Source organism: Microtus oregoni, unplaced genomic scaffold (genome assembly GCF_018167655.1).
Source record: "Microtus oregoni isolate MIOR12 unplaced genomic scaffold, Mior012 000000F_ref0000247, whole genome shotgun sequence".
Classification (NCBI taxonomy): domain Eukaryota; kingdom Metazoa; phylum Chordata; class Mammalia; order Rodentia; family Cricetidae; genus Microtus; species Microtus oregoni.
Window position 1 is genome coordinate 28,597,882 of NW_024543059.1, and position 23,842 is coordinate 28,621,723.

At 46.4% G+C, this 23,842-nt stretch overlaps 1 protein-coding gene across 1 annotated transcript in view; it reads left to right on the forward strand.

Annotated features, from left to right (window-relative positions):
- Fam189a1 (family with sequence similarity 189 member A1) overlaps positions 1–23,842 on the forward strand; it is a 404,848-nt gene that overhangs the window by 164,877 nt on the left and 216,129 nt on the right. The window contains exon 2 of the mRNA XM_041651130.1: positions 20,556–20,612. Coding sequence (XP_041507064.1) covers positions 20,556–20,612 — 57 coding nt within the window. The remainder of the gene's footprint in view (positions 1–20,555; positions 20,613–23,842) is intronic.

Sequence of the window (23,842 nt, forward strand, 5' to 3'; positions counted from 1 at the left end):
ATTGGCAGAGGTAAGAACTCTAGTTGCTGGCTGCTCTGCTTCTCTGATCCTTCCACTTTCACCCCCTGATAACTGACTTTTGAGTTTTTATTATTAAGACCAGTTAGGATTTGTGCTACACACAAACCCATGGACACACTGTCCAGCAGGCATGCCTTCACGCGATGGTGGAGAGACTGGAAGGAAATAAAGGCATAGAAAAGCCAGGCGCATCTCCCAGCTGAATGCCAACAGTTATTTTACAACCAGACACAATGCTCCCCTAAGAAAGGTTCACTGCATATACCACACAGTTACAATTCTATACTTTATATACGTCTAACAAAACAACCGCAAAATGGTTAAAGAAACTTAATTACATTGGGATCAAATCTTCTGTCAGAGGGAGAAATTATTCTGAAATGTTTTTCACACTATATATTCTGATCACTGTTTCCCCTCTGCCAGCTCCTCCCAACTCCTCCCAGCTCCTCCCCAGCTCCTCCCAGCTCCTCCCAGCTCCTCCCAGCTCCTCCCCAGCTCCTCCCAGCTCCTCCCTAGCTCCCACTCACCCGGCTCCTCCCTGCTCCTCCCTAGCTCCTCCTCAGCTCCTCCCAGCTCCTTCCAGCTCTTCCCAGCTCCTCCCAGCTCCCACTTACCCAGCTCCTCCCCAGCTCCTCCGCAGCTCCTTCCAGCTCCTCCCAGCTCCTCCCCAGCTCCTCCGCAGCTCCTCCCAGCTCCTCCCAGCTCCCACTTACCCAGCTCTTCCCAGCTCCTCCCAGCTCCTCCCCAGCTCCCACTCACCCAGCTCCTCCCAGCTCCTCCCAGCTCCTCCCCAGCTCCTCCCAGCTCCTCCCAGCTCCTCCCCAGCTCCTCCCAGCTCCTCCCAGCTCTTCCCCAGCTCCCACTCACCCAGCTCCTCCCAGCTCCTCCCAGCTCCTCCCCAGCTCCTCCCAGCTCCTCCCAGCTCCTCCCCAGCTCCTCCCAGCTCCTCCCAGCTCCTCCCAGCTCCCACTCACCCAGCTGCACTTCCTTTTTTTCCCCTTTGTCTCTAGAAAACAAACAGGCAAACAAATGAGCAAAATAACCCAAAGAAACCAGATTTAAAAAAACAAAACAAAACACAAGAAACAGACACAGACTCATAAAAATACAAACCTGGAAACCATAATATATGAGCAAAAGACCTGTAAGGCAAAAACATGCTCAGGCAAAGCAATAGGAGATTTAAAAAAAAAAGTCTATGAAATTATCATTGAGTTTGTTTGGGGTTGACCTAAGCATGGGACCTGCCCTGAAGTGTGGTTAATATACTCAAAAGGAGAAATTTTGATGTGTATCATGTTATTGATAAATCATTGAGACGGAAATTTAAACTGATGGTTCCACGTAATGAGCAAGCACAGTTGATCTAATTGACATATGCAGAAATATGGAAAGTAGAGATATTCTCAATTAAACATGTAATTTAAAAAAAACTGATTGTACAGAATTCGTAAAGTGAGTCTCAAAATTTTTTTAAAAATGATTATAAAGAGATCACATTCCCTTAATTTACTTTCCCAGGGAGGAGCACGCCAGTTGTTTATCCAATACCAAGCTGTCAATCCTGAAAACACACATCCAGGTATCATTATGTAGACTGAGCAGGTTGTGCTTATGTAGTTAGGGATATGTACATATACATGTATTATGTAACAACAGTTAATGAAAAACAGAGTCCGCGAATTTGAAAGAGAGCAAGGAGAAGACATGGGAGGAGTTGGAGGGAGAAAAGGGAAGGGGAAATGGTATAATTCTATTATCATCTCAAAAAGTAATATAATTAATAGAAAAATGAGTCAGTGACTAAAAGATGAATCTCTGGAAAGTTAGGAAACACTTGAACACTGATTTGAGTCAAACAAGAAGTCAGGATGGACACTGATTTGAGTCAAACGAGAAGTCAGGATGGAAATCAATAGATTACGTGCTTTAGAAGAAGAAGGATTAAAGCTCAAGTAAGTACTCAGATTAATTTTGGGAAGAACAGTGTAGGTAAACTATGTAAGACACAAAGGTAAATTAGTGAAGCAGAAAACAGAGGTAGAGTGAGGATGTATGTATGAGGTAAAAGTGGCTGTTTGGCAAACCTAAGAAAATAGGCGAGCATCGTCAGGACGAGTAAGAATGAAGAGAATACAAGCAGCCACGAAGATGGAAGGGAGATAGGATTGTGCGTGGGGACGAGATGGGAGGTCAGCAGTGGCACCAATAGCTCAGTATAATGGACAGATTTTAAGGAAAATATAATGAAACTTATTATGGAAAAATAGTAGCTTAATAGGACCATTTCATTCTCTGTAGAGAAACATGAAGTATTGCCTTTTAAATCAACACCAGGGAGCTGGAGAGATGGCTCCGTGAAATAAGTACTTGCTGCAAGCATGAGGACCTGACTACCATCCCTGATAGTGGCATCAAAATCCAGATGAGGCGGTCTATGCCTGTAATCACACCACAGAGGGAGAGACAGGGACATCCCTGGCCTGGCCAAGCAGTCTAGCCAAGTCAGTGGTCTCTTGGCTCAGTAAGAGACCTTCCTAAAATCCAAAAACCAAAACAGTGGAGGGCAACTGAGGAAGATCTCAATGTTGACCTTTGACCCTCACATGCATACCCAGCTTTACATACACATGTGTACACAGTCTTAAGGGAAAAAAGTCAGGAATGAGACATGCTGAAATATTTCAAGTTTGTGTTAGGAGTTTATCAGCAGGTTAGCTCGGAGATCAATTCATCAAAACCCAGTCAGGTGTATTTTTATGTTAGAAGCAGACCAAAAATGTAAAATGGATCATTTTTCAATGGCACAACAATAAGACATCTAGATATAAATCTAATTAAAATGTTGGGGACTGAGGAGATGGCCCAGTGGGTGAAAGAGCTTGTTGCCAAGCCTGACAATGTTGAAATAGGAGCGGCGGGGCTGTGTCCCGCCACCCAGCCGCCCACACGGCTAGCTTTATACCCGAAATAATTACACGGAAACTGTATTCTTTTAAACACTGCCTGGCCCATTAGTTCCAGCCTCTTATTGGCTAGCTCTTACATATTGATCTAACTCATTTCTAATATCCCTGTAACACCACGAGGTGTCTTACCAGGGAAGATCTTAACCTGTGTCTGTGTCCAGTAGGAGAATCATGGCGACTCCTTGACTTAGCTTCTTTCTCCCAGCATTCTGTTCTGTTTACTCCGCCTACCTAATTTTATGTCCTATTAAAGGGCCAAGGCAGTCTCTTTATTTAACCAATGAAATTAACACAAGCCAGAAGACTCTCTGCCATCATGACAACCTGAGTTTGATCCCGGGAACCTACATGGTGGAAAGTGAACTGAAATCTACAAATTCTCTCCTGGCCTCCACACATGTCCTGACATGCATGTGTGCACACATACACACAGAGAGACGGAAATAAAAGTACTTAAAATATTTAGAAAACTGTGTATGCTGATGTAAAACTCTATTGAAAGACATTAATTGAACATCAATAATAAGTGAGCTAGTTGATTGAGCTGGGCATAGTCCATACTATGAGGATGACCATTTCTCTAAATTGGTTTGATTCAACCCATGAATAATACTAATGGGAGGGGCTGGAGAGATAGCCCCATGGTTAAGAGCACTGGTTGTTCTTGCAGAGGACTTGGGTTCAGTTCTCAGCATCTACATAGTAGTTCACAGACATCTATAACTCCAATTCCAAGAGATCTGGCGCCCTCTTCTGACTCCCACTGGCCCTACACACACATGGTGCAGATACAAACATTGCAGACGCCACACACACATAAAATAGTAAATACATCTTTAAAATTTTTCAAAAAGATTATCAGGACGTTTTGAGGAGGGAGAAGGGTTTAATGAAAGAACTGTTGATCCAAACTCAAGAGACTGCTGAAGTTGGGGGACCCTGTGCTTCTGGGTACCCAGACTCATCTTCTGAAGCTACAGAAGTGAAGCCTGGACCTGTCTCCTAGGAACGATGACCCACAGCCCTGAAGCACAGCTGAACTTGCTAAGTGGTGGAGGGTGCCGCCGGTGGGGGCAAGGGAGGGCATGAATGCTGCGGGAACTCCTGGCTGTCCACAGATGAGGGCACTGGGATACTGTGACAGATGTAAGTGACACGGTAGTTCTCGGAACAAGACGTCAGACAGTCGCTTGAACTCAGCAGGTCAGGACGAACCTAGCCAACATACTGAGACTACATCTTAAAAAGACAAACAGAAGACAATGAGGGATGGCTCACTGCTCAGCAGGTCAAAACATTTGATGCATAAACCTGACAGCCTATGTGCCATCCAGAGCCAATTTTTGAAGGAGAACCAGCTCCTAAATGTTTCTCTGTCTGTCTGTCTGTCTGTCTCTCTCTTTCTGTCATAGACACACAGTAGTCACACACACCTACACACTTCCCTTACACGCATTCACACTCACACACACACATACACAGAGACATTCACACAATCAAATACACAGACATTCACACTTGTACAGACATTTACATACATCCACATCCACACTCACACTACCATGGCACACACAAACGTGCATTCACATGTACACAGCTTACAAACACACACAGGTCACAAATGCCCATATTTCACTTAATGAAGTGAAACCTAAAACTTCCCACCATAGTGGAGTCCTGAGCACTCTGGTCACAAACCAGATTTCCTACCTGTCTGTGTCTCCATTTGAGATTCAGAGCCTCAAAATTTAACTTCCCATGGCTTCTTTCTCTGGAAGGTTTTGGAGCATATATTCCCAAGGAGTTAACAAATAGCAGAAGTAGAAGCACGGAGCATGTGTCAGCTTGCACTCTAATGCTTGGGCGGGAGGTCATGAGTTCTAGGCCAGCCTGGGCTACATAGTGAGAACCTGTCTGAAAACAGTCAAGAAACAAGAAGTCAATGGTTTAAAAAATGCTTTAGTCCAAAAGAGAAGGTAAGAGAATTCAAGAAGATGGGGGGGCGTGTGCCCAGAAAATGTACTGTCTGCTCCAACATGGTGTGTGTGTGGAGGGAGGGTCTCAGGTTCATTGGAGAGGTCACCATGAATACTGACATAGTGTGTGTGTATGTGTGTGTGTGTGTGTGTGTGTGATGAGGGTCTCAGGTCCATGGGAGAACTAACCATGAATACTGCACATGGTGTGTGTACAGGGGTATCTCAGGTCTGCAGGAGAGCTCACCATGAATAGTGGATGTGGTGTGTGTGTTGGGGGTGTGTGTCTTAGGTTCATGGGAGAACTCACCATAAATACTGGACATGGTGTGTGTGTGCATGTGTGTGTCTCAGGTCCGTGGGAGAGTCCACCATGAATACTTACATGGTGTGTGTGTGTGAGAGGGGGTTCTCAGGTCTGTGAGAGAGCCCACCATGAATACTGGCAGATGAAAAAGAACAAAGCTATTAGCTGCGGTAAAGTACAGTGGTGGAATTTTAAAGGATATCCTAAATTCTTTTAATTATCATATGCTCATGGCTGTTATGAGTGGTATTTTCATCTTCACATCGTCAGCGCGGGATGATGAAATAAAAACTGGACTGCTTTTCAGCTGCGAAAATGTGGGGTCCCACTGCTGCCAGCAGGAGCAGGGGCACTGGGAAAGTGAGGGCCCTCAGCTTTCATGACGTGTCACGTTTAGAGAATTGTAAACAGTACAGCCACAGTTGTAAGTGGCAGTCTTTCTGGAGAGCAGCCTAACTCCTCAGACGGTGATAAAAGTGACTCAGATCAGAATGACAAAGTCAGACTCCCGTTCCTGTGAGCTTCTCTTGGGCACTCTACTCATATGGTTTTACTGCCACTTCTTTCTGGTTCCAGGCGCTCAGAGACGTCAGCAGGCGACTCTGGGAGTAAATAAGACCTTCATTGGAAGAGCTACCGTTGAACCTCTAATATAACAGGAGCGTGAACTGACAGAGTATGAAGTCCTGATCGCGTTGTAGTGAGAAAAGGCGCCTGTCTGGGGAAGCTGTTCTTCTCTTTCTGTTAGTATAACAAGTAGCCCAAGGCTGAGTAATTTATAAAGAAAAAAGTTTCCTTAGCTCTCAGTGCTAGAGACTGAAGGAAAGGATCATGGGAAAGGGAGAACGAGTGGTTAGATTCCCACTGTAACCGGACTGTTCTACAGCACAGAGAATACAGAGGCGCAGCAGAGCAACCTCTGTGGGACTGGCCTTGTGGTCCCGTGGGAGGTGACAGCCAGGCGTGGGCTGCAGGGAAGCCTGCAAAGTCTACTGTGAGATGGTTAGTAAGGCATGCCTCGGGGGACTGGTTTGTGAGGTTTGGGTGGATCGGACGGGGGAACCGAGGTGATGCTGAGGTTCTGGTAGGCACGCCTGGCTGATGGGAGGTAGAGGATGCTGAGGGAACGTTGATCATGGGAGTGCGGTGTGGGCGGATAGTGATACAGTTGGCCTACTGGGCAAACATCCAACAGATGCCCCTGGGCCAGATTATGTGGAGGCTGAAGGGTGGAGCTGGAGCAGTAGGGGTGTGAACTCTCCCAGGATACCTCTGTGTGGAGGGGGACAGAGCAGACATGTTAGAGGGTGGGTGCCAGCTGAGGAGAGGCTGTGGAGGTGGGGGTGAGGAGGGAGCCGTGGGAGCCAGGGCAGCAGTTGGTACCAGAGACAGGGGCTGATGAGGACTAAAGCGGGGGTATCTGACTCAGCCCCCCAAGACTATTGCTGACTGTGCAGATACGGGGTTCTGCAGGAGGTGGACCACTGCCTATTGCTTGGTGGGAATGGGATTGGGAAGGGAAAAGAGCCACCACAGGGTGCTAGTACCTTGGTTGGAAGGGAAGGCACCCTTCATGTCACTAGCTTGGCTTAAATCATTGAGTACTCCCTACTCTGTGTTGGGCCTAGAAGTGTCTAGCTTTCAGGTAGACATAGGCAGCGAGTGACATTTGGGGGCCAAATAGAGAGTCCTCTGTGTCCCAGTGAGGCAGGAGAGTAGGGAAGAGTAGGCCTGGAAGGTCTTACACAAAAGGCTACAAAGCCAGCAGAAGAGAAAGGAGAGCTGGCAGAGAAGAAGGCTGGAATCAGCCAGTCAAAGCCAGTGAGTTCTGGCTGGAGCCCCTGTACACCTAGGGGGCAGTCTAGAGTGTCATTATAATAAGCAAAGCACTGGACCGTGGGAGGAGATTTCAGATGCTAATGAGACATGGGGTGCCTGGAGTTGTGTGCGGAGCTACAAGTACAAAGATGTTTAGGAAGCCTGAACTCTGTAAATGACTCCAAGCCTTTGATGTGTCCTTGGAAGGTCCCATCTTTTGTACAGTTCGGTTCCACTCATTCTTTCTTAACCAGTTCTCTTGTCTGATTTCTAGATTGAGGACTCGGGACCCCTCCAAAAGCATCCACTGAACCCCAGTATCCACAAGTATCACCAGTGTGTATCATTTCAATATAAGTCGTGATTGGCTGGAGTGATTGATGGGACTCAAGAATCACTCCGGGGTGCCTCCTTGCTGTAAGCAAGCGTCCCCCCCCCCCACTGCCCTCCGGTTCCCTCTGCTTCCTCTCAGAGCCTCCTTAGGTGAGAGGACTGCTGTCTCTCTGATGATTTACTCAGGGGATAACATCTGAGTGTCAAATGTCAGAATACAAGGCAGTCCTGAGGGAACAAGCTAGCCTGGGTGGTGTCGTTAAGCTCCCAAGTTTCTGGGGCCACTGTGAGAACTAGAGAATCTAGTCCCTGGTCACTTCACCCCAGGGGAAGAATTCCCAGAAGAGCACATGCTTTGTGCCTAGTGTTATACCCAGTCCTTAGGGACCCCAAAAGGCCACCAGGGAGACCGACTCACTGAAATGCAAACGCAAGGTTTACTGTATGCACATTACAAGCCGGCAGGGACCTTGTCAGGAGGTACCCTGCCCTTCTAGAAAGCTTTATTTAAAAGCAAAACCCAGAAAAGTTACATTAGCAGAGTCTGGGGTGATAGGTTCTATCCTGATTGGCTCATGTCTAGGGACTTTTCAGAAATTTCATTTTCGAATTTCATCTGTTGTTTGCTTGTCAAGTTTTCCTATTGGCTGAGGAAATTCTGTGGTTATCTGTACTTTCCAGATGGCTACCCTATTACTTTTGCCCCTAGCCATTTCTGAGAACTGGAATATTTTACGGAAAATGGCTTACACAAGACACAAGATGGAGGCGGAGGACAAAATGGAGGAACTTTGGTTTTTCACGTAGATATAAAACCTCTGCGTCTGCCTGTGTTAAAATCCAGGCAAAGGTAGCTTCAGGGAGCAGGCCTGCCTTTGGAGTGTGAACATACAGTGTGAAGTTCCTAACTTCAGCAGAGTGAACCCTCATTGGGTCATTGGGAAATGAAGCAACATTCTTTGCTCCAGACAGCTTCAGTTCCTGCTGTAACTCCAGTGGAATTAAAAGTTGATGTGGGTCGGTGAGTCTGCTCTTGTAATTATAGTCTGGTTGCTTTTCATTATACATAATGTGATTTTAATGGAATTAATGTTCTGTATAAACAAATACATTGTTTTTATTGTTGTGCAAAGAAAGAGGCTTCTAAAATGAGAGAATTAAAATGCTCCGCAGTTTACATAACATTCTTTTCTGAGCAGGGTAATGGGCCCACTTTGAGCTTCCCATCTGACACTGGACTTACAGGGTGGTCATGGCCACCCTGCTGTCACCTTACCAGGCCATTCAGGTCTTCCCATCCTGCCACATACCTATTTGGTCAGCCTGTCATCCCTTGCCACCACATACTGGTGATCTAGTTCCCTGGCTCTTTATGTGGAACCCAGCCCTGTCTGAGTGCTTTTGCTATATGGCTTTGACTGCCACCTTCTCCTACATTTACAGGGAGGCTTGGATATAGTTTTTAGTTTGTTTTTGTTTTTCGCCTGTCCCTCCCCCCCCCACACACACACTGACATAAGTTTTCATCTACCTTGGAAGATAGAACCAACTACCATTGACTGTGGTTTTAATAATGTCTTTTTTTTTATTGTATGTAAACCAGAACTACAAAAGAGAAAAGAGGAAGCCAAGCACACTGTCCAGAGGTAGCGAGGACGGGTTTGAGACACAGCCCTGGCTTCTCCACCTGTTTGCATGTTGGTGTCCATAAGGACAGACTCACTTAGCAGGAAAGCTAACCACCTTCCCAACCTCTTATCTTTGGCTTTTCTTTGCCTTTCACCAAGTGTGAGCATGTCTTAGGGGCATTAACTATATTTCCAAACCAGGATTTTGTGGTAGCAATGGGGAGGGATGCAGCAAAGAGCAGCATTCCCCTCTTGCTAAGCACCTAAGTTATTTCTAGTTCTCACATTTAATCCTTTGGCTAATGCCAGCAATTATTGTATGTATGTGTGTGGTCAATGTGACTGTGTGTTTGTGTTTGGTATGTGAGTATTTATATGAGTGCTGGGATCTGAACTCAAGTCCTGATCTTTGTATGGCAAACACTCTACCAGCTAAGCCATTGCCCCAGCCCTAGGACCAGCGACTTTTAGAAGTAGCATTATGGGAGCCAGGCTGTGGTGGCGCACGTTATTAATCCCAGCACTCGGGAGACAGAGGTAGTTGGATCTCTGTGAGTTTGAGGCCAGCATGGTCTACAAGAGCTAGTTCCAGGACAGGCTCCAAAGCTGCAGAGAAGCCCTGTCTCGAAAAACAAATAAAACCAAACAACTGGAGTTACAGCAGGAACTGAAGCTGTCAGTTCAGAAAGGGGCAGTCCTCCCGTGGACATCAACAAAGCATGGTGCATCAAGTTGAGGCAGGACCAAGCTCCTTTCCCTGCATTAAGGCTGGACAAGGCAACCAGTATGGTTCCCAAAAGCCAGCTCCTGATCCCACTGCTAGGGGCCCCACAAGGAGACCAAGCTATGCAACTGTCACATAGGGGCAGAGGGCCTAGGTTGGTCCCATTAAGGCTCCCTAGGTGTCAGTGCAGAGTTCCTGAGCTCCCAGGAGCTCAGGTCATGTGACTTCCTCCTTGGCTCATATAATCTCCTCCCTCTCTCTCTTCATCAGGACTCCTGGAGCTCAGCCCAGTGTTTGGCTGTGGATCTCTGCATCTGCTTTTGTCAGTTACTGGGTGGATGCTCTTTGGTGACATTAGGAAGTCACCGATCTGAGTATTGGAGATGGCCAGTTCCAGCACCCTCTCAACTAGGAGTCTTAGCTGGGAGTTTCCCCGGCACCAGGTTTCTCCCTAACCCCCAAATGCCCCTCCATCCAGAAGTCTCTTTCATTACTCTCATGGGGCTGACTCTCAAGACTGTTTTTTTTTCTCTCTCTCCAGGGAGACTCCCTTGGAGAAAACTTATTTTTCATTTGCAAGCAGTTATCAACTGGAGATATCTTTGGGTTAGGAATGGGGACGTGTGTCTATTCTTCCAGCTCTAAGATTACATCTGATGCAGACCCATGCGGGATCTGTGTATGCTGCCACAGTCTCTGAGTTCACCTGTTGCCAGCCTTGTCATGTCTAGATGGCCTTGTTTCCTTGATGTCCTCCAGCCTCTCTTACATTCTTCCCACCTCCTCTTGTACAGAGTTCCCCTGAGCCCCGAGGGAAGGGATTTGATGGAGACATCCCTTTTAGCGTTGAGTGTTCCAGGGTCTCTTCACTCTCTGCATATTGTCTGGTGATGGGTCTCTGTATTTGTTCCCATCTGTTTCAGGAGAAACCTTCTCTAAGTATGGCTCAGCGAGGTGTGGATCTGGGAGTCTGACAATATCATTAGGAGCCAGAACAGTCATATTTGGTTATCCCCTAGGACCTCAGTCTCTCTAGTCTCAGGTTCTTGGCCACCCAAACAGCAATGGGTATGGGTTCCATCTCATGGAGTGAGCCTTAACTCAAATCAGATACTGGTTGGATGCTCACACAAGCTTTGCACTACTGATGCACCAACGTATCTTGCAGGCAGGTCACTCTTATAGCTTGAAGGGTTTATAGCAGAGTTGGTGTTTACCTTTCTCCTATGGCAGAGTACAGAGTACTTTCCAGTACCATGAATATTAGTAAGCAGAGCTGAAGGCTGTAGTAAGCACCGGCTTGACTTCTCTGTATTCAATAAGTTGTGTAGGTCCACCTGTCTGCCTTTTGCCAAAACTTCACCAAAATATTGCTCATCTGATGGGTACACATGTTTATATCATTGTTCTAATGTTTTAAACTTTGAGGCATTTTAAGTAGGCTGGCTGTTAGAGGTTTATTCTCTGCTCAAAATACACCGCCTCTTTTTAGAGTTCAGCTAATTTTTCTACTGAGTTATTTTGTTTTCTTGTTAATGTATACAGACCTCTTGTGAATTAAGAAAAATAATCAATCTTTTCTACTATATCCATTATTAATTTATTTCTCCTATTAAAGTTGTTTGGGGATTTATATTCTTTTAAAGTTACAAATTTGCTTTTTGCCTCTTGCCATAAATAATGTTACAGTTAACGTCTCCTCCAAACTCAGTGTTTTGTTCTCCTCCGGGTCTGCAGGTCGGTAAGGACAACTCCACTGTGCACTAGGTTTCTGCTGGAGTTTGTACCACAGTGCTATTCTAAGGACTCGGGCTTAGGGGCTGTGGACACCTGCATGAGGAGGCCAGAGTGCACGGCCTTGGGGTGGCAGTGTGGTCCTGCTTCCACCTGGCACGACCACGCAAGTCAGGAATGGGAACAGGCACATCAGAGCACAGACTTGCACCTTCCACAGAGACGGTGGCAACATTTAGTCACCCCCACTAGTGTTGACACACCACAAACTTGAAAAGTTTGAACACATCGGTGTTCTCTGTTGTGACCCCTGGGGCTGTGTTATGTGTATGACTGACTTCAAGACGGTTTTTAATTTTTTTCCCATTTTCGTCTAGAACATTTAGGCTTTGTTCTCTGGTTCCTCTGGAGTTTGCTCTCATATGAAGATTAGAATAGAAATTATGTTTTGTTTCCTTTCCAAGAGGATTTACTTTGTATTACGTGGATCATTTTTATCTCTTTTAAATATTTTAATTAGAATCACGCAGAATATGTACATTACTGAATCCCTTCTATCTTAAAAAGGAATGTGTTGCTTCGTCTAATAATAAAACTTCTTTTGCCCCTCAGTTTAAGGCAGTGGTTCCCAACCTTCCTAATGCTGTGACCCTTTAGTACAGTTCCTCATGTTGTGGTGACCCCCAACCAAAAGATTATTTTCATTGTTACTTTGTAACTGTAATTTTGCTACTTTTATAAATTGTAATGTAAGTATCTGTGTTTCCTAATGATCTTAGGTGAGCCCTGTGAAAGGGTTGTTCAGTGCCCTCCAGGGGTTGCCACCCACAGGTTGAGAACCGCTGAAAAGCTTTCTTGGCATTGTTCTGGCTCCACCCCTGTCTGGTCTGTTTGTTCTAGGCCATCTTGCCTCTTTGCTTGCAAGTCTTGTAAATGGAATTTTAAATTTTATTCTCTCTCACCTTTACTTGCACACATATAGGAAAGCTGTATCTGGTCCTCACACAGCTTTCTATAACAAACAGTAAGTTAGTGACTAGGTTGTCATGTTTCCTTCCATGCGTGGACACAGCAATCACACATACCTTCAGGGACAGTCACGGCAGAGTTAAAATGTACACACACGGCAGGTGTCCAGCATGCAGCCAGAGCTCAACAAATGTAACTACGGACATAGTATTTCAATATACTAATTTTTAGAGCAGGTAATAAATACGCTGAACCAATCCTTCCTTTCTGCCTCCTTCCTCCTTCTCTTCCCTCTTTCACAGTTCTCATAGATTTTTTTTTTCAGCAAACCACATCTTATCTCACCCCCTCACTTCCAATTCTCACAGGATTCTTTTTCACACACAGTTTATCAGCTCCCTGCTTCTAATTTTTGTTGTCGTGTGTCTGAATTCCACAAGCTTAGTGGCTCACAACACTACAAAGAACATTTCTGAGTTTCCATGGGTCAAGAGTCTGGGAACTTTTGCGAAGGTCATTCTAGCAAGTTCAAACATAAGCTAGCACAAGAATAGAAAATAGGACTTCAATTTTAAATAGAAGAATGTAATGCTTTAGTAAAAATGTTGGAAATTTGAATTCAACAGTACTTTTAAAAGAATAGAGCATGGTGAGGAGGTTCATATCTGGATGAAAAGATACTCCAAGGAGGAGGAAGTACATGAATTAATCATTAGTGTTTGTGATCAAATATGATTATTCGGGAGATGCGCAAAAGACAGTTGATAAAAACTTAATGATAATGATGTATACTTTGTATTCTTGAAATTCTTCTGAACATACTGGTGTAACATGCAGAACTGTTGATGGGCTGGAATACCCTGCCCCATGTGGACATGTTTATTCAATCCTCCTCCCTGCATGTGGGCAGGACTGTGGCTGAGATAGAATCTTTAAGTGGGTGACACTGACAAATGGGAAGGATTTCATCAGGCGCAGTCACAAGTTCTTATCCATAGGGGTACACTGTGGGAAGTGTGCTGCTGGGCCTACTGTTGACGGGACATCATGGAGTGTGCTTACACAGATCCGCGTGGAGCATCATAGAGTGTGCTTGGGAAGTGGCTGTCTTCCACCGTATTTAATTAATACTTTTATTAATGCATGTCTTTCTTCTGGATGATCTTTTCTTTCCTTACATGACCCTGATATTCTCAAATAGCAGTGTTGTTTGCTGTACAGAAGCTTTCCAGTTTCCTGAGGTCCCGTGACTGTATGTATTTATATTTTCTGTTGGTCTTAGTGCCCATGCTTTGTCATCTTGTTGAGTACGCCCTTTCCTGCGCTGATAAGTTCAAGCCTCTTCCCCACTTTCTCTTCTGTCAGATCCAGAGTAGCAGGTCTCTTGTGTTGGAGTTGAGTTTTATGCAGTGATACATACGGATCTGTTTTCATTCTTGTACTTGCTGCTGTCCAGTTTCACTGTCAGCATTTGCCGAAGATGCTGGTTTCCCCCCAGTGTGTAATTTTTGCTTCTTTGTCAAAAACCAGGTGTCCATAGATGTATGGACTGATGTCTGTGTTTCCAGATCAATCCCACTGATCAATATGTCCTTTTTTCCTGCCAGTGCCATGCTTGTTTTCTTACAGTTTCTCTGTAGTATAACCTAAAAATCAGGAATGGTGATGCCTCCAGCAGTTCCTTTATTATTCAGATTTCAGGAATTTTTTCCAGTTATCCTGGGTTTTTTTTTTCTTTTGCTTTCTTCCTTTTCTTGTGTGTGTCTTCTCATACTGACCACGTCCTCAGACTGCAATGAGCTCCTTTTTTCTCCCGCCTTATATTCCTCTCTCTATCCAGCCATATCACTCCTGTCTCCACCTCCCTCACCCTGGGATTGAAGGTGTTGATCCCAAGTGCTGGGATCACCTTTGTGTGAGCTCTGTTTCTCTTCTAGACAGATTCAATCTTGTGTAGCCTAGGGCTGCCTTGAATGAAGAGAGATTTTTATCTGTCTCTGGAGTCCTGGGATTAAAGGTTTGTGCCATCACTCCCCAGTCTCTAGTGACTTAGCTCTGCACTCTGGTCTTTTGGCAAGCTTTATTTGTTGAAACACAAACAAAATATTACTACAGATAGTTGCTGGGTGAGAAAATGTTGGTTTTCTTCAATGGAATGGTGCCCGGTGTATTAACCACATTCCATGGCAATCCCTGTGACTAGGAGTAGTTGACCAACACAAACTAAACTTTATTTTTTTTAAGAGAGAGCAAAAATAAAAAGTTAGGTGGATGGGAAGATAGGCAGGGGATCTTTAAGGAGTTGGGAGAAGAGGATATATATATATATATATATATATATATATATATACATACATACATACACACACACACACACACATTGTACAGAACCCTCAAAGAATACATTTCAAAAAATTCAAATATAACTTAAAGTAAGTAATAGAGATGGCTGTCATGGACAGGATGATGAGGGAGGAGAGGCGGAGGAAAAGGAGTCTTCAGAGAAGAGCCTCAGAAAAAGGAAAATACCTGACCTTAATATCCTTTCAAGGGATGACAGGAAAGCCTATGCCGTGTAATGTAGTCTGGGACAGCCTACATGACAAGAGCATGGGGGAGCTGGGTACAGGATGGGACCACGAATTAGAAGCAGTAAAACCACAGCACAGATAGCTTTTGAACTCAGTTTCAAAGAGCTTGGGAAGGGAACATAGCCTGAGTTCTGTTTCTGTGAGATCTGGCTCCTTAGGGTGACAGGAGCCACGATAGCACATTGAGGGCTTTCCTTGGGACAGACGTTATGAGCTTTGTCTACTGGTGCAGCCCCACCCCCGCTCCCTGCAGAAATGGTTGAGGGGGAAGGCTGGGACCACCTACTGGAAGTAGCTGGTAGCGAGAGAGGCTGGTGTAGAGTGAGTTCAGGAGAAGACACAGTCACGGGCAGGGCTAGCAGCCTTGGTGCGCGGCTGAGAGCCAGTCAGAGAAAGGCGCACAAAAGAGCATGAAGCCGATGCGGGAGGTCTATCCATCTGTATGAAGCTGACCAGGAATGGCTTGAGACAGAGCTGCAGTCTGAAGCGCTGTGGCTGTTACAGCTCACTAGGCATCACTCATCCCCGGCAACTCACTTGCTCTGTTTCTGCAACAGCTTCCTTCCCCAGGCATGGAGCAAATGCGGCTTCTTGGCCGCAAGCTGACTCTGCGGTAGCTGTGGGCACACCTGCCATGTGTTTGGGAAAGTAATTGAATTGACTCTCATCTTCCTTCTACAAGGACGCCTTCCACTGCTTAAAATATTGCCTCATCATTTGCCTCTGAATCGGATCTGATGATCTGAACAAAATTCTTGATTGTCAGCATCAAGGGAACATTCTAGCATTAGGAAGACAAGATCTACAGCGCGTGTGTACTCCAGGCCTGTCTGGCCGGCAGTGGTACCGTCCCGTGGAAACTACTTTGGGCTCTAATAGGGCCGTTCCTGCCTGACAGTCTGTTCCTCTCTTCATCGGCTGCAGCAGGAACTTCTGTTTCAATTCTAATTTTATCTCTGGTGACTTCTAGGTCGGGCAGGGAAGCGGAAAGAGCAAGTTGGTATCCTTGTCACTCGACAGGCTTGAAAGGGGAAGCCTCGCCTCTCCGAGTAGCATCCTGCCTTGCCTCTCTGAGTGGCATCCTGCCTCGCCCATTTTTGCCTTTTCTTTCTACAGCTGTTTAATTATATGTTGCCCCTCTCTGACCTTCTGCAGTTTTCCCCATATTCTTGGCAAATTGTGGACTTTGAGTAACAAAATGTGCCAGTTAAATGGGTCAGCAGTTTCATGGTGTGGTAGTTTCACAGCTAACTTGGTTCACAACCCGTTTTCTCGTAGGCGTGATATCAAATAAATCTAGAGACCTCCTGAGCCCCCAGAATGTGCCACAGCTCCTTACTAGATGCTGGAGTTGGATAAAACTAGCTCAAACCAGGATCTCACCAAGGTCAGCTGGCCTGGGTCTGAAAAAGCACGGGATAAAACCGGACTCGCTGAACATAGCGGACAATGAGGACTACTGAGAACTCAAGAACAATGGCAATGGGTTTTTGATTCTACTGCACGTACTGGCTTTGTGGGAGCCTACGCTGTTTGGATGCTCACCTAACTAGACCTGGAAGGAGGTGGGTGGTCCTTGGACTTCCCACAGGGCAGGGAACCCTGATTGTTTTTCGAGCTGACGAGGGAGGGGGACTTGATTGGGGGAGGGGGAGGGAAATGGGAGGCGGTGGTGGGGAGGAGGCAGAAATCTTTAATAAATAAATAACAAAACAAAACAAAACAAAAAGACCGATGGTCTAGGAACAGAGGATTCAAAATTCTTTTCTGTTGTGCTCTGAAGGACGGGTCTCTCTACCTTGGGTCACAAATGGATTTGGGCAGGTGTCCCAAAAGAGACCCCTCACCTAAGCTTGAAAATCCTTCTCTGAACTGTTCTGGCATGGCCATGCTGTCCTGGGAACTGACCCCAGTGTATCCGGAGACAGGAAGCCTGCCGCTTCTGTGGAAGCATGGAGAGAGAGCGGGCAGATGTTGTAGAATCCAGCAGCCCACTCCAACTAGAGTAGCATGTGATGCATTGAAGTCTCAGCCTCTTGCTACTGGGAAGGGGTAGCTGTGAGAGGTCACGCGGGAAGCCCTCAGGTGGTTGGGCGCCAGCTCTTGAAGGGTTTTGTGGGGCCTCCTTCCCTTCCCTCCTTTGCTTTCTGGCCCTGAGGCCTTTCTTCTTTACACACCTTAACCCTTAACCAGGCTGCACTGTCCTCAACACAGGCCTGGGCAGCAGAGCTAGCCAGTGGTGCACCAAGACCTCCAGAACTGTGAGCCTATGTAAACCGTGTGTGTGTGTGTGTGTGTGTGTGGTATTTGTATGAGTATGTATTCACTAGTGCATGTTCATGTACATGCCTCTGTGTGTGCACAGACATATGAGGAGGTCAAAGGTCAGCATCAAGTATCTGCCTCTCACCCTCCACCTTTGGAGACTGGGTCTCTCACTGAACCAAGAGCTCATCAACTAGCTAGACTGGCTGGCCAGGGATCCATTTGTCTTTGCCTCCTCCTGCCTCTCAATACCCAGGTTATAAAGGATGTACCTCCAAGCTCAGCCTTTACATGGCTACTGGGGATTGAACTCAGGTCCTCTTCGTTGCCCAGCAAGCCTTTAACCCACTGAGCTATTTTCCTACCATCTGTCTCTGCCCTGTGTAAGTTAATTAACTCAGATGTTTTGTTATGCTGAGACGTATACTACATATTAATCAACTATTGTTACTATACTGTAGCAGAACCCCATTGCTTAGATAATGTATTTTTTTTTTTCCCTCACAGTTCTAGAGGGTACAAAGACCAAGGCCGAGGTGCCAACCCTCATGAGGGTTATCTTCCTGGCTTGCAGACATTCCTCTGTTGATGGTCTCAAGAGCTTTATTTGGTACATGTGAAGAGAGAGGTGGAGGGAGGCAGAGGGAGAGCCCCCTCCTCCTAAGGGCAGTTTGTCATAATAGGCAGAAGCGAGTGAGGAAGGCTAATGTCTGGGCATAGAGGAAGGCAGAGGACTTTCTAATGGAGTAACGTACAGAGGACTCAGCCCAGCCATGCCGCCTCCTGACCCTTGGACTATATAGTGAGCTCAGAAGATGTCTTGCTGGGAATTTCCACTCAACCTGAAGAGGAGAATTTGGAGGTGAAAGAATGGAATTGGAGTTTGAAATGTCAAGCAGGAAATAGTGATAGGAGTTGTAATGAGAGGTTCACTAGAGAAATGGCCCTGGGATCTAATGTTGAAATGACTTGAGACCAGGGTGTCTATCTGGTAATGATAGAGCTGGCCTCACAGGCTGGTGGGGCTGTTTGGGTCTTGGCTAGAAGTCAAGTTCTAGAGACCTGTTGAAGAATTAGGCTCAGAAGCCCAGAGAGATAGAAGCCAAGGGTCTCTCCAGCGTTAGAGAGAGAATACCAGGAAAAGAATGCTGGACAGCACATGGAGGTTGTGGTTAATTGTCAGTGCTGACTGAAGGATTCATGTGCGTAGACTAAATCCTATTGGGTATAAGGTCTGGTTCTGCCGGCTGCGGTCTGTGACTAGTGGTTTGAATGAGAATGACCTCCAGGGGCTCATATGTTTGAATGCTTAACCATCACTTGGTAGACCATTTGGGAAGGAGTAAGAGGTGTGTCATTGAGAGTGGACTCTCATGATTTAAAAGCCCACACCAGGTGCCCATATTCTCTCTCTCTCTCTCTGTCTCTCTCTCTCTGTCTCTCTCTCTGTCTCTCTCTCTCTCTCTCTCTCTCTCTCTCTCTCTCTCTCTTCCCCCCCCCCACCCCCACTGCCTGTGAATCAGGATGGAAAACTCTCAGCTAAATTGCTCCAGCACCATGCCTGTCTGATTCCCACCATGATAATCATGGACTAACCCTCTAAATCTGTAAGCAAGCCCCTAATTAAATGCTTTCTTTTGTTAAGAGTTGCTTTGGTCCTGTCTATTCACAGCAACAGAACAGTAACTAAGACAGTGACCAAGCAGACTTTGTAGCTGTATTAGCATGGTCCTCACAGGTCTGGTTGGCCCTTGTGGAGTTCCAGGGATAAAGCATCCAAGAGTTCCAGCTGGGTCGTTGGCTGCCTGACCTAATCCCACAGCGGTAGGTGTGTGAGGCCCATCTTTCCAGGATCTCATGTCCAAAGAGTTTATTTATGATAAGACCTCCTGAATAATTAATTTTCTTGATCAGCAAGCCAGAGCCTCCTTCCCTGGGTCCTTTTAGACATTGGGGTGGGCGGGCGAGGGATGAGATTTAGGCATGAGTGGCCAGGCAGGAGTAGCATGGTTTTGGAAAGTTGAGCTTGTTAGAGGAACACCAGGCCTGGAAGGTGATGGCTTCAGATACATTTGGAATGTGCCGAGTGGGAGAACAACAGGTACCAGGAACAGAATTCACAGATGCTGAGATGCCTAGCAGACAGCTCTGGGCTGTGGAGGTTTCTTAGGGTGCATAATAGCTAGTTTCCCATGTGACTGGGAAGAGCAGACAAAAATCTTGGGAACATGGAATCAGGGATTAGGACTCTAAGAGGATGCTGAAGAGAGCAGCGTGGAAAATGGGAAGAAGACGAGTGATGGAGAACTGCAGAGCCTGGAGGGGCGGGATATCTTCGGAGGATAGTCCTTTGATGGGCAACATGGGGCAGCACCTTGTAGCACTTGGTGATCTCTCTGTGACCTTGAGAAGCAAAGCTTCTATTAAGTTGTGGAGGGTGAATACAGATGTTAGATAGGAAGTAGCTTAGTCTCTATAGTCTCTGGTTATTCCTGGACCCAAGGAGACCAAGAATATGTGAATCAAGCCAGTGTCTTCCCTGCCGAGTGCAGACTGTAGGAAAAGGTGGGCCTGGAGCTAGATAAATGTCATGTGTTTGAGCAGTTGTTTACACAGGCACAAACACACAGTGCTTCAGTGTGATAAAGATGACATGGGAGAGGAGAAGCAGGGGGCAACAACAGGAGCCGGGGCAAGAATAAAGGCAGGGCTTTGTCAGGAAAGGGGTGGGCTGCTGTGAGCCCGTGTCTAGAAAGTTCCAGAGCAGTCTAAGGAGTTATTGCTTATTATCAAGATGGGAAACTTTGCTGGGAACACAGACTGGAGGGAAGGTTGTATGGCGGGCAGCCACCTCACTTCAGAGTGGCCTTCACTCCAGGGGTGTCCACGAGTGGCCTTTGTGTGATTTTATAGGACTCAGCCAGATAAGTTAGAGGACTGGGGAACACGAAGCAGCTTCATGGAGCATCTGTAAACCCGACACTGACATGCTCTGCAATACCGCACAGGAAGCAATCTGCTCTGTAGCACGTGGGTTTCTCGAACAGCCAGGTCAGTGTGGCCATAGGCTGTCATCATTTGGAGTGGAGACCCAGCTCGTGAAAACACCACTCTTGTATTGTACGGATTTCACATGTCCTTTTATGAGTGGAACAGGTTGAAGCTAGTCTGAGAGGTTGCCAAATGTCTCACCTCCCTCTGCTCGCCTTCCTTCCAGGTGCTGCTGTCTGGACTCATTGGTGTCGTCTCCTGGAAGAGGCCTCTCTCACTTGTGGTAAGTGGCACCTGGAGTTTCGGGTGGCCTTGGACAGTGCTTTGCCTGCGGAGGAGTGAGTGTGGCAGAGGGAGCGACAGCCAGCGTTCAGCTGTTGTCAGGAGCTGGTGTGCAGTGCTTGTTATGAGCTGGTGGCAGACTTTTGTACCTAGCGTCTGCTTGCGTGCTGATGGGCTCTCAAGAACTGGCTGTGCATTGGCACGCTGCTCTTCCCAGCATGCCCCTTGAGTGATTCCTATGACTGTGCTACCACATCCTTTATCTGCGGGCTTTGGTGACATCCCTCGAGGATATTCTGAGAACAAAGACATTTTGAAAGTATGGATACCAATGCTTTTTCCAGCCACTAAGATCTGTTTATGTGCTTATGAGATATGTGCATGTGCAAATACTCACACAGGAGTATACAATCAACATATATTCTACCAGAGTTCAAGACATGTTAGTTTGGGGGAACTTTAGAGGTTGCATGGATAAAACATTTTTTCTTGAGCGGAATCATTACTGGGCATGGTGAGGAGGCATAGACCACACCAGGGGTGGGAAAGGTTGATGGTCTTTCCCTCTGAGAAGTATCCCCAAGCATCTCTGTGTGTATTGATCTGCAGCCTGGTCTTCTCGGTGTATGCATTAATATATTGATGTGTCCGTGTCAGAGCCTTGATGGGCACTGAACAAGGCAGTGTGGTTATGTCCGCCTTTTGTATTAATCAATTATTTAAAAATCTTGTTTTAAGTGATAAGGCTGGGAGATAATGATGCGTACTAAATATTAATGGAAATAGGAAAACAGGAAATGTGTTTGTGGAAGATACTTCCTTCATGAATGTGACTGTGATATCCTGAAATGGTGTCCGGGGAGAATTCAGTTGAACTTCCTCTTGTGTAATTCAGTTCACAGAAGAGATTTCCTTAAATGTTTTAATATAGAACATTTCAAATGTGCAGAAAAGTGGAGGGAGAGGCTGGCATAGTGAATCCTAGTCCCCTCTCCATCCAGCCTCAAGAACAACAACAAAACACATCTGGTCTTTCTTTTTCCTTTCGTATGCTCTACATTCCAGCTCCCAGCCCTTATTCTCTTTCTTGGATGGATGAACTTATGGCAACTCCATCATGGGGACCAAGAAACTGGCTCTGTGTAGGATGGGTTGGCAGTGCACACACTGGCTGGGGACCAGTTGTAACTTCTGAGCTGTCCTTAGCAACGGAGAAACAGTCTGTTCCATTCCTCCACATACCCCCACAGGACAGACAGATTAAGACCTTGGATGCCAGTCACCTAACAAAAAAACAACAATGCTCCTTAGGATGGATGTAGAAACATACATCTTTAGTCACTCAGCCGCCCCCTTCCCCCACTTCTATCCTAGCTCCAGGATGGAGATCCTCGCAGGGTGGCCAGGATGGAGCTGCCTTAGAAATACCTTATGGATGTGGCTCAGATGTATCCTGGGAAAGCTGGAGAGGTTTGTGGAGCTCACACAGGGAGAAAGGGATGGCAGCAGCTGTGCCTGTGGAGGCAGTGTTCCAAGAGCTGGTTCTTGGGGCCTGCTGGGTGATTAGTGTAGGACCAGCTGCTCTCTGGAAGGTGCTTGCATTCACCTTGCCTTGATTGATCTCCTCCCAGGGCCCAGCTGGAGGATGAAGGGCTTCGCTAGGGAAATGCTAGCCACTGTGCCAAACCCCAGATTCTTAGTGGCTCTGTGCAGTGCTGATTTACTCCCATTGGCTCTCCAATGCAGATGCTGCCCTCGACAGAAGATTTCAGAAAGACTGTAGGTCTTAATATTTGGTGTCCTCCTATTCCCTATGCCTGGGGAGTCTCTGGGATTCATGGGAGGTGGGTTTGGGTCTCCTTGGCCTAATAGTTATGCACAGCGTGTGTATATCTCACAGCAAGAACTCGTCACCAGGCCATTTCCAGTTACAACGGAGGCTTGCAGGTGCTGCCTGTCTGGATAGACACCACCCAGAGGCAGCCACACACTGTGGAGCAGGGAAAGTTTGGGTGGGGAGTTCTTTGTCCCTCCCCTAACAAGGTTCTTTTGTCTGTGCAGAACCCATGAATACAGAGACCGAACTCTACATACCTACATAGATATCTATGTATCAGTGAGGAATGACTAGAAAACACAGCACACAGGTTACACTAGCTAGTTTCTGCCTGCTCGTCTATTTGGTTATTTACTTTAAAGAATCTCACAAGATTGTTAACAAGGCCCAAACCCTCAGCCTGGGTCAGCAGCCTAGCACCTCAGGGGAGAATGAGTACCACTTTGCTTTTGAACCTCAGTTCCTTCTCTGTAGAGGAAGTCATTCTTTCTTCTTGAGGGACTTTCAACTGCTTAGATGAAGCCCTATGAGAAGCCCCTACATTAGGCAGGGCATTCAGCTCTGTTCGGCAATTATTGACTTAAACGTACTTTTCATCTTAAATACACCCTAAAAACATCAAAACGAGTGTCCCACCAAGCATCTAGCTAGGAATTATGTGTTTGCCTTGTTGACACATAACAAGTGGCTGTCAATCAGGATTCTTATGTGAATGACCCCAAATGTGCCATCTGTGAAACACTGTGGGTGATGATGGTGGCCGCTGGCTGAGTGTGATGTGGGCATGTCTCTTCCTAGTACTACAGGCAAGAGTCAGTTTGGTATTAAAGTACTAAAGAAGAGAAGAGGCAGCCTCCAGGCCTTGACACAACTAACTCATACTTGAGCCCAAGTCTTTGGCATCAAAATTCTTTCTCCCACCCAACCTACCGTGGACCTCACAGATATCCCTTTCTGCCCGCTGGCTCTCCTGAACCACACACCCCTTGACTTGACTTGCACATTGCCTCTCATGCCACACCCCAGCCTGGATGCCAGTGAGTCCCTCTTACATCCTCTTCCTAACCATCTTGTCTTTCCATACTCACCCACAGGGTCTCATTTGTACTCTTTACTATTTGTTCACTTCTCTAGGTTTTCACCAGACCTCCCTCTGGCAGGAACCAAACATAGCCTATTTACAGATATCTGTGCCTGTTTGCTTTTTCTTTTCTCCTCTCTCTCTCCCTCTCTCTCTCTCTCTCTCTCTCTCTCTCTCTCTCTCTTTCAGGTTTTTGAGACAGGGTTTCTCTGTAGCTTTGGAGCCTGTCCTGGAAATCGCTCTTGTAGACCAGGCTGTCCTCACAGAGATCCGCCTGCCTCTGCCTCCCAAGTGCTGGGATTAAAGGCATGCA